This window comes from Juglans microcarpa x Juglans regia, chromosome 7S (assembly GCF_004785595.1).
Source record: "Juglans microcarpa x Juglans regia isolate MS1-56 chromosome 7S, Jm3101_v1.0, whole genome shotgun sequence".
Classification (NCBI taxonomy): Eukaryota; Viridiplantae; Streptophyta; class Magnoliopsida; order Fagales; family Juglandaceae; genus Juglans; species Juglans microcarpa x Juglans regia.
Window position 1 is genome coordinate 11,614,984 of NC_054607.1, and position 11,133 is coordinate 11,626,116.

At 38.2% G+C, this 11,133-nt stretch overlaps 1 protein-coding gene across 1 annotated transcript; it reads right to left on the reverse strand.

Annotated features, from left to right (window-relative positions):
* Window positions 1-959: 959 nt before the first annotated feature.
* LOC121240819 lies at window positions 960-1,472 on the reverse strand. The gene has a single exon (XM_041138346.1). The coding sequence runs from the start codon at window positions 1,470-1,472 to the stop codon at window positions 960-962; it is 513 nt and encodes a 170-aa protein (XP_040994280.1).
* Window positions 1,473-11,133: the final 9,661 nt, after the last annotated feature.

The window sequence follows — 11,133 nt, forward strand, 5'->3', positions numbered from 1 at the left end:
AACCAGATGTTGCGCATGACAATTGCTACCAGTTCTAGTTCTTCCACATTTAGATTCTCAACCATCTTCTGCCAGACAGAACACACATCATTTTCTCCATTACTCCACTTTTGAACTGGACTTTTCCTCATTGCCGATACATATGTAGCAGTTGGACAACACCACAGGACATAGCATATGGTTTCATCCTCCTTCATACATATCGGGCAACCTTCTCTCTAATGACCTTCCTCTGGAACAAGTCCCATCTAGTAGGCAAACAGTTGTTTAAAGCTTTCCACATGAAGATCTTAACCACTCTTGGTATTTTTAACTTCCAGAGAACTTTCCAGCACTCCCTCCCCTCAGAACCCAAGGACGTTTCCCTTATCCTCTACCTCTTTCTACTTAATTCAAGATGGTAGGCATATTTTACATTAAACAGCCCAGACTTTGAGTGTGCCCAGATCTATTTATCTTGTACCCCTGTATAACTAATAGGAATTTTGCAAATCATCTCAGCTTCCTCCTCACAGAAAGTCTCTTTAACCAATTCTTCCTTCCACCTCCCTTGGCCTTCTTCAATTAAGGCTTCCACCCTTGCATCCTCAATTAAGTTCTTTACTAGTGACTGAACCTTGTAAGAGGTCACCTTAGGTAACGATTTATCTTTCCAAATATGAATTTTCTATCCATTTCTCAGCCTCCATACCAGTCCCTCTTTCAATAAATCTATGGAACTCCATAAGCTATGCCATATCATGGAATGTCCATTGCCTAACTTTGCTTCCAACACTCCTGTTTGTCTATAATACTTCTCCTTCAATACCTTAGCTACAATTGACCCTGGGTTAGTTAGGAGTCTCCGGTGCTATTTCACTAAAAGTGCTTTATTAAAGCTCTCGAGTTCCCTAAACCCCAGTCCACCAACAGATTTTACCACCCCCATCCTGCCCCAACTCCTCCATTGTATTTTCCTCTCATTGCTTTTGTGGCCCCACCAAAACCTTGACATTAAGGCTACTACCTCCTTGCATAACCTCTTTGGTAGAGCAAAAACACATATGGAAAGTAGATATGGACTGAATAACAGCTTTCAAGAGAACTTCCTTCTCAGCTGGTGATAAAAACTGGTTTTTCCAGTTATTAATCTTTAGCCAAATTTTATCTTTAATGCCTCGGAATGTGTTGTATTTAGACCTACCCACCATTGTGGGTAGGCCTAGATATTTCTCATAATTATTTTGTACCCTTGCCCCAACATCTTGAGCAATCTGTCCCCATTCCTCTTTTCTGCCATTTGAGCTAAACATAATAGTGGATTTTTGCTTGATCAAGCATTGCCTCGAAGCTTGTTCACATAATTTCAGTATAGAGCTAACTTTTTTCCATTCCTTCCAACTTGCGCTCCCAAAGATAATGCAATCATCTGCAAAGAGGAGGTGTGTCAGTCTAGTTCCCCCCTTGCCACTGCCAAGCCCTTTATTTCCCATTTCATCTCAGCCTTATTTATTAAATTGCTCAGCCCCTCAACACATAAAAGGAAGAGATAGAGGGATAATGGATCCCCTTGTCTCAATCATCTCGTGGGACTGATTCTTTTCCTTGGGTTTCCATTAATCATCACTGCATAGGAGACTGTCTTAACACAAGTCATGATCAATCTGATCCATTTAGCCCCAAAATCTAATTTTTCCATTATAGCCTCCAGGAAAGGCCATTCTACCCTGTCATACGCCTTTGAGATGTCTGGTTTCAAAGCCATACTCCCGATCCTACCCTTCAATCTGGTCCTCATGGAATGCAATGCCTCATATGCAGCTATTATATTGTCTGAAATCAATTGCCTAGGTATGAAGGCATTTTGATTCTTTGAAATTACATCATTGAGAACCACTTTCAGCCTTTTAGCAATAGCCTTTGCAATAATCTTGTATAACACATTGCACAAACTGATAGGTATGTAATCTCCTGCCCTCTTTGGTTTAGAACACTTTGGGATTAAAGCAACATAGGTAAAGTTCAGACCAACCTCTAAATTACCACCATTTAAGATCTCAAGTACTGCCTCACATACGTTATCCCCCACTGTGCTCCATTAGCCTTGGTAAAAACATGTACTAAAACCATCAGGGCCCGGGGATTTATAAGGCCCCATCTGCCTCAAAGCTAGTTCCACCTCTTCTCTGTTGAAGGGTTTCTCCAACTCTGCATTCATAGGACTTGTTACACGGGACTCAAGGCTCTGCAAACACTCCTCTATTAATGGACTAGAAGGGGCAGAAGTTCTAAAAACTTCATCAAAATGCTCTCTGAAAACTTCCACAATGTCCTTCTGCTCTTCTTTTAATTCAGACTGCCCATTCATAACAGAGAGAATCTAGTTTTTCCTTTTTCTTTGGTTGGCACATGCATGAAAGAACTTAGTGTTCTTAACTCCCATTGAGCAAAAATCTGTCCAACCTCTCCTTTGTGTATGTGATTAGTATGTCTATTGCTCCATGTAAAAATACTACCCACACAACCAGCATCAAATAGATTATTGCTCTCCATGGCCCCTCGAAACTGGATCAGTTGGTGCTCAGGTCTTAATTTGCCTCCCACTTTCTCTCTAAGGGAAAGAATTTCATTAAAATCACCTACAACACAACGAGTCCCAAGAGAACCTTCTGTTGGCTTAACTCTATTCAACAACTCCCAAGAGAACCTTCTTTTGCTTGTGTCGGGGTGTCCATAAAACTAGTAAAAGCCCAATCCCCTTTACTGCTCTCTCTTACTCTTGCACTCACATGCCAGTGGGAGTAAGTTTGGATCTGTACCTCTTCTCTATCCTTCCAAAACAAAGCTAACCCCCCTCTCTTCCATACAGGATTAGTTGCAAAACATCCCTCCATCCTGAGCTTATTTTTTATAGTCTCCACTCTCCTTGCTTTTATCATTGTCTCAATTAGAAAGACAATTTTGGGTCTCCTTTCCTTAACCAATTGGCTAAGATCTTGAACTGTACAAGGGTTCCCAAGCCCTCGGTAGTTCCAACTTAATAGTTTCATAATGACTGACGTCCACCAATAAATCCACCATTAGCTTATCCCCTTCTATCAGCTCCACCCTAGCCTTCTTCCCCTTACCTCTATTCAAACATCCCTCCACTACCACACTATCCACATTCCTCTTCATAATTGTAGCAGAAGTAGGAGACATACCAGTAGTTTTTTGCCCTTGAGCCCATCTTTTCCAGCTGCCTTTCTTTTGCTTCTCGAGTTCGTACTGAGTACCTAAGCCTTCCTTTCTTTTTTCTCCCAATTATTGGACAACATTAGTGGTTATAATAAAACCCATACCCCCACCATCCAGTTCCCTCTCCACTGACTTCTTCACTCCCTTCATCCTTTCCATCCGCACCCTTTGATCCGCAACAGGATCCTCCACCACCTCAGGGACACTCCTCTCATCAACATTAGTATTCCCTTGCCCTTCTACCCCAATATTTTCCTGAATCTGAACTTGAAGTCCACCCTCATTTTTTTGTTTTTGTTTATTCATTTCCTCTTTTTTCCCCATGTTCCCTCGGTTGCCTTGGAGCTCTCATCCATAAACCAAACTGAGTGGATTCCCCCTTGCCATACAACTCTTCTTTATCCCCGCTCCTACACCCTTGTTTCTCATGCAATATACATCCACAATGAAAATAGATCCTAGGCATTTTTTCATTTTTGATTGTGATCCACATACTTTGGCCCTCAAAGCTCACTGTTTTGCCTCTTGCTAGTGCCTTTCGTAAATGACATTCCACTCTCACTCTGAGATATTTTTCCCAAGTTGCATCTCCTTCATTAGCATCCTCCTCGATAACCCTTCCGATAAATCCACCAATCTTCTCACCCATTCTACGGTTCATACCTCTGAGAAGGAGATTATATAGTTGGATCCAAAACCTTTCATAAGAAAATTCCAATAGGTGTGATTGGGTCATTTCGTCAAACATCTATAGCACGAAGAGGTAGTTATCATACAACCAAGGACACCCGTCCAAAACTCTGTCTCTATTTCCTTGATTCACAAAGGTAATCACGTAACAATTCCAACCAATGTCACTAAATTCCATATGCTTACTAACTCGCCATATTTTCTCCATCATCGACCGCACTAACTCCTTCCCAATCACCGTCTCGGCACATATTTTCTCCATCATCGACCGCACTAACTCTTTCCTTTCAGTTTTAATTCATCAAGTTCATCTGCTTCAAGTACAATTGGATTCTTCTCTTCGTCATTCAGATTCAACTAATCCCATCGCTCTTCTAAACCTTCCATTTCCCCCACTCCGATCACCTCAGTAATCGGAATATAGCTCCTCCCTATTTTCTGAGAAACTAGTAGAAGACTCACTCCTTCACCTTTATCGCCTACAGGAGACAATAGAGAGAGAATCACTATTTGTGGCTGGAGAAGTTTCCTGAAATTTACACACTATGTAACTTGTCATATATAATATTATAACTTGTTATATATATATATATATAATACTATATCATCAGTATAGTATATATTTTTATATCATAACATATATAATGATATGATATATACTATATGTATATATAAAGATATCATCACTATATCTATGATATCCATGTATAATATCTATATATATCATTGATATAATATATATATATATATATCATATATAGTATCTATATGTATCACAATATATGATAGTGTATATATTATAATATATTGATAGTAAATGTATTATAATATAAATGTATTATAATATATATATACTATGATAATATATATATATATATATATATACCAAACTATACTATACTATATATATTTTATTATTTTGCTTTTATATTGCTATTTTTTCTTGCTGTTTAACTTTGAATTACATATTTTATGATGGATTATTATTATGCTCATAGTACTGGTTTTCGTGATTTATATGAGTTAAAATGTCTAGATTATAATTTAAGACTTAAATTACAAATCTTGATGAATAACATAAAGGATCTTAAGAGACAACAACAATTGATGAGACAAATTTATACATTAATGATGACTAAATATCATGTATATCAAAGTAGATAAGCGGTAATAGAATACTATGAAGTTGACTGCAACTTCTTAAGAAACGAAATTAAAAGTGTAAGAAATCATTTGATGATCATTGCTTTATATAAAAAAAAAAAAGTAAGAAATCACTGATACAGATTCTTACAAAGATAACTCATAACTAAAGAGAATGAAGTATATTGGGAAGGTTGTATTGGTAAGCCATGAAAAAACCGATGGTCAGCTCATTCATGCTAGAAGGCTTTAAGGGTGATTCCAGTGGTGTTTCCTCAAGTTCTTAATTTACTTATTTTTCTTTGGAGATAGGAAATCTTTGTTTAAAAACTGTGTCAATGAATTCTTTATTCAAACCTAAGGAATCCACTACTAGTATCCCCATAGAACCTGATAACATTAACCAAAAATATTATAGTATAATAGATATAGAAAGAAATCTACAAGATTGGACAATTCCTAATGTTCCAAAAAACCAAATATACAAACATTCTACTTTTTCTTCTAAATCATTATTTCTTACAAATTATACAATTAAAACAGTAGAAAAAACTACTAGTTTAAATAATGATTATGAATCGTTACAACTATTAATAAGAGAAGCAATTAAACATCACAAATAACAAAAATATTCTTTCATACATATTAGACTAGTACAAGTAGCTATAAAACCACTCTCTAGAAGTGGATTAAATACCTCAGTATTACTCTGTTTAAGAGATGGAAGACACTATAATTTTCATGATTCATTACTTAGAATGGCAAAATCAAGCATGTTCGAAGGACCAGTTTATTTTAATTGTTATCCCAATTATTCTCTTTCATTATTTGATGCCAATATTTTACATGCTTTAACATTAAATATTAAAATAAACGATTATCAAATGATGAAGGGATCACATCCTTTAATAGTAGTTTATAGGATACATTATAAATTAATGAAAACAACATTAGAACCACAAGCTCTTATTACCTGTCCAAAAGGATATACATTATTATTACAATCTAGTACACAAAACTCTAGTATACAAATTCCTAAACAAATCAATTGGAATCAAATTACTCTTCCTAATGAATGACAATTAGATAATATTACTCAATTATCTAAGATAGAAAATAATTCTAAAGATGATCTTGAATATATAGATCGAAAAGCGGACGAAACAGTCCAAATAGCTTTTCAACCTTTTAGAAGATATTTTTCACATTATTCTTCTCCAACACCCTCTAGTTATCATACACCTAGATCTATTCTTACATCAATCTCTTGAATTAAATCCCAAAATTTTGACACCAGATCTTTTAACACTAGATCCCAGAGTCTTGACACACAGATTCAGGAAATTATTCTGAAAATATTATTGATACACCAGTATATACCGTTAGTCATCCTGACAAAGCATCCACCTCCCATAACCCTGAAAAGGAAGCTTCTTCTCCAACATATTCACAAATAGTTGGAGATGATGTTCAAATATATACCCTGAATAAAGAAGAATTTAAAATTAATAATGAATATCTCAAACAAGATTATATGAAGGAAGAAAATAGTTACAAAAGATTAGCATTTTTCTCAACTTTTACAAAAATAAAAAGATTATATTCAATAAAAATATTATGAGTATTCTGAGAGTACCATCATTCTTCTGAACAAATAAAGCAGGCACTCCCCAAGGTGAAGTACTAGGCTGAATAAATCCCTTATCAACCAATTCTTGCAACTGAGTTTTCAACTATTTCAACATAGCTGGTGCCATACAGTAGGGAGCCTTGTGCACAAGAGCCGCTCCAAGTTCCAATTCAATAAAAAATTCCAACTCGCGAACTGGAGGCAACCTGGGCAAATCATCCACGAACACGTCAGGAAATTCTTCCACAACTAGAATATTCACTAAAGACTTCTTCCCAGGTGGCATAGACACCACTTGAATAAAAAAGGGATCCACTCCACATGCTATATCTCTCTTTGCTTAAATTGCAGATATAACTGATGGTCTCGCTTTCAACTTGCTTCCCACAAATTCCAAGTAGTCTCCTTTCGAGAGTTGAAAACCAATTACCCGACTTCTACAATTAATGATTGCAGAATACTGATACAACCAATCAATTCTAAGAATAATGTCAAACCCAAGCAACTTGAACACAATTAAATCCGCCTCAAGTGTGGTCCCACCAAAATCCAAAGGACAGCCTAAAGCGACTTTAGAGCACCACACAATCTCACCATTAGGGAGAGTCTCTACCAAAGATTGTGACAAAGGCTCCATGACTAGATTACACATCAATGCAAAAGTGGCAGACACAAAAGGCTGAGACGCCCCAGAGTCAAATAAAGTATAGGCATAAAAATCATACAGACGAACTCTACCTGAGGCAAACACATACACCAATGAAATTCAAAACAATCAACCCACTTCAAACATCAAATTCAAAGATTAAACTAAATGCATACCAGTAAATCACCCAGCATCTTGAGTCTCTGAAGTCTCCTAATCAACATCCCCGAGAGTCACATCATAAACCTGAGCTTGCACCACTTGCCTCTGGTTATTCCTACCACCACGGTGACCTCCACAACCTCCTTGAGCTTGGTTAGGACACTCACAAGCAAAGTGCCCCAGCTGGCCACATCTGAAACACTGGATCCCACTCTGACGGCACTTGCCCTCATGGGCTCTGTTACACCTACTACAAATTGGAGTTCGGCCTCCCACACCTACACCGAAGGCTACCTGCAATGGGGCCCAATCCTTTGCACAAACTTCTGTGGTGACCCGGAACTACTTCCTTCACCAGCAAAACTTCGTCTCTTTTGACCCGAAGGGGAGCCTACCGCAAAACTATTCTCACGCTCCGCAATGGTGGCCGTTTCAACCAACCGGCCGTTTCAACCAACCTCAAAAAATTTGAAATCTGGTGACAAGCTACCTATCTACAGCTTGCATCTCTTTAGTGGCAGTGAGGTGGGTAGCAAATCACCAAAGCTCTATAAATTTTCTGGCATACTATTCAACCGACATATTTCCTTGGACCGAGTTACTAAATTCCCGTGCCTTTTGTCGCCTCACAAAAAGGGGAAAGAAACAGTCGTCGAACTCTTTCTTGAAGTGCTGCCAAGACACAGCCACAAAAGATCCCAACTCCATCTCTAGGAGTTCCCGCTTAGTTTTCCACCAATTAGCCGCTTCACCATGCAGCAAGTAACTCCCATACAACACCTTCTGGGCCTCCGTGCAACCACAGACTTCGAATGTCCTTTCGAGGTCTTCAATCCACCTTTCAGCCCGAAGAGGATCATCTTCACCAATAAAAACGGGGGTCCTATGCGCTAGGAAGCGCTCATAGGTGCACCCGGCTTGAACTGCTATATTTAGATCTCCTTGTGGCGACCATAAATTCTGTTGAAGGAACTCTACCATTCTATTTAATGCCCCAATCATGGCATAGTTCCCATCGCCTCGTGGCAACTCATCCTCGAGCTCATCGGTCGGCCTTCTCGGTCTTACCATCTTCCTGTCATAGCGTAACCTTAACCCCAATTAAAACTTCGGACAAAATCAAACACAACCAAAAGCAACACCAAAAATAAAATAAAGTAAAATACAATAAAATAAAATAATACAATATAAAATAAAATAGAATAAAACCCATAAATATATCATACTTTAAAATAAATAATTTCTATTTACAACTTTAAAAATTGCTGGTACCTCGCCTTTGGGACATATGGTTTTACCCAGAGCCGAACTGCTCTAATACCACCTGTGGAGCCTCCAACCCCAACGTACGGAAACTTGGGAGTCGAAACGCCCAGATGATGACAACATGGGTCATACATCCCAACGATAAGTGCCAAGTGTGTGCATGCAGAAAGTGTACAACAAAAACGCAACGGATAAATTAAAGTCAATCAACTAAGTACTAGAATTTTAACGACAGATTTAATTAAATAAAACGATTAAAAATAGTTATACAATTGTCCTGAAAAATAAAATACGAAGACCGAAACACATAAACGAGTGGGAAACAAATCCCAAATGACCACATATCACTCCTCCGGTGGAGTCAATCCCTTAGGCTCCACACTTCATCTGCATCAAAATCTACGGTACCATAAAACAGTATCGTAGGGTAAGGAATACCACATGAGATATGAATCTCGGTAAGTAACAACCAAGCAACCGACAAGATAAAAATATATTGATGCAACCAACAATTTTGCATGCATATGATGAAATATGCATGAGATCCAAAAACATCATTTTCTCCGAAAATGATTATTTTCCAATGCATGCCAAAATTTCATTTTGGCCCAAAACACGGAATTTTCCCAGAAAATGGCCCAAAATAAGTAATCCACCATTTTCCCAGAAAATGGTCCACATAAAATCCTTTTTATCAAAGCCTGCCATTTTTCCAGAAAATGGCCCAAATATCTAATTTAACCAATCTTCTAGCCCCCGCTAGCAAGAGTGGCCACGGGGTTGGCACGAGAGTGTTACCATCTTGTCTGATCCGGTTGTCGCCCAGCGACAACTTAGGGGACGTCACTCAGTATATTTTGCTCTGAGGGACCAGAAGAGCTTTACCGAGATAATACCTCATATTGGCTGGGGTCGTGATACCCACGGACCCAAAAACCATTTCTCACATGAGAACCCAATTTTCAAATATACACATGAACATGCATGTAATTATGAAAAACCCAGTTTTCATTTACAAACATGAACGTGCATGCAATTACGCAATGATAAATGACACGACACAAATTTTTACAACCAACAAACTTTAGCATAATCCAATCACACAAACAACTTCATCCTCCAATCCAACTGACCCCCTTACTCCTCGGATTCAGTCCGACACAACCAATCAATTCACAGTAAATATGAGTTCGTAAACATAGATGTAAATCTCAAAAGTTCATTGGAAATATACTTACAGTGCTACAATATAATTTTCAGAGGATCAAGGAGGTGCTAGAAGTGGCGGCACAACAATGCAACAATGCAACAATGCAAAATGGACAAGGGCCGTGGGTCTCAAAAACCCAACTTTTGAACAAGGACAAACAAAGGCTTGGGATGGCTAGGGAAGGGCTTAGGAGTGTTGGTGAAGCTAATGGTGGTGGTGGTTGATCGTGGGTGGCGATCGAAAGCCAAAAAATACAAATCAGAAAATACAATGGATGAGCTTCCCCGGTGGCAGATCGGAGTTGGGGAAAGGTGGTTTGGGTAGCTGGGAGGGCCGATGGTGTTGTGAAAAGATGGTAGCCAATGGTGGCGCGATAGTGGTGCTGGAACACAAAGACCCGCAGCTTGAAGTCGTGCATGGAGGCTAATGGTTGTGCGAGAGAGGCTGAGGCTGGAAGCCGGCTGGAGGGGAAGAAAATGGGAGGGGTGGTGGAGGCCACGGACGGCACATGGCGGCACACTGGGAGGACGAAGAAATGGACAGGGAGAGGGGATGAGGTTGTCGTGCGCGGGAGGAGAAAGAAGCAGAGGAAAGAAGGAGAAAAAAGGAAATGAAGGAAAATGAAAAATAGGAGAAAGAGAAAGAGGAAAAAAGAGAAAAAGTGAAGGAAAGAAATGAGGTTAATCCTCACAACTTGGGTCACAAAATTGATCCAACAAAAACAATTTCAAAACAGTAAGTTCAATAAAATAATTTAAACGCAGTGACTAGCTAAAATAAAATAATAATAAACATCCAACAACACAATAATTTTAAAGCCCACAAACAAACTAATTTAAATTAAAGAGAAATTTAAATGCAAAACAATAATTAATATTAAGAAAGCATATCAAAATAAATCTCACAACCCTAAATATCATAAAAATAAACCAATGAGAAATCCGATAAATTTAAAACAAGAGAACCAATATTTAAATTAAATAAAATACTCTTTCAATTAAAATACACTAAAATATGGGGTATCACATCATTTCTGAGGTGGAGAGACAAGATGAAGAAGAAAATGATCCCTTTACTCAAGAAGCATACCAGGAGAGTCAACCCGTCTTTAACTTGTTTGTGGATTTGAACCAGTATGAGATGATTCCATTACATAGGGAAGATATTGAG

Excerpts from the sequence above, each read along its gene's own strand:
- LOC121240819 (XM_041138346.1), bottom strand. The coding sequence starts at position 1,472 with ATGGGAAATAAAGGGCTTGGCAGTGGCAAGGGGGGAACTAGACTGACA.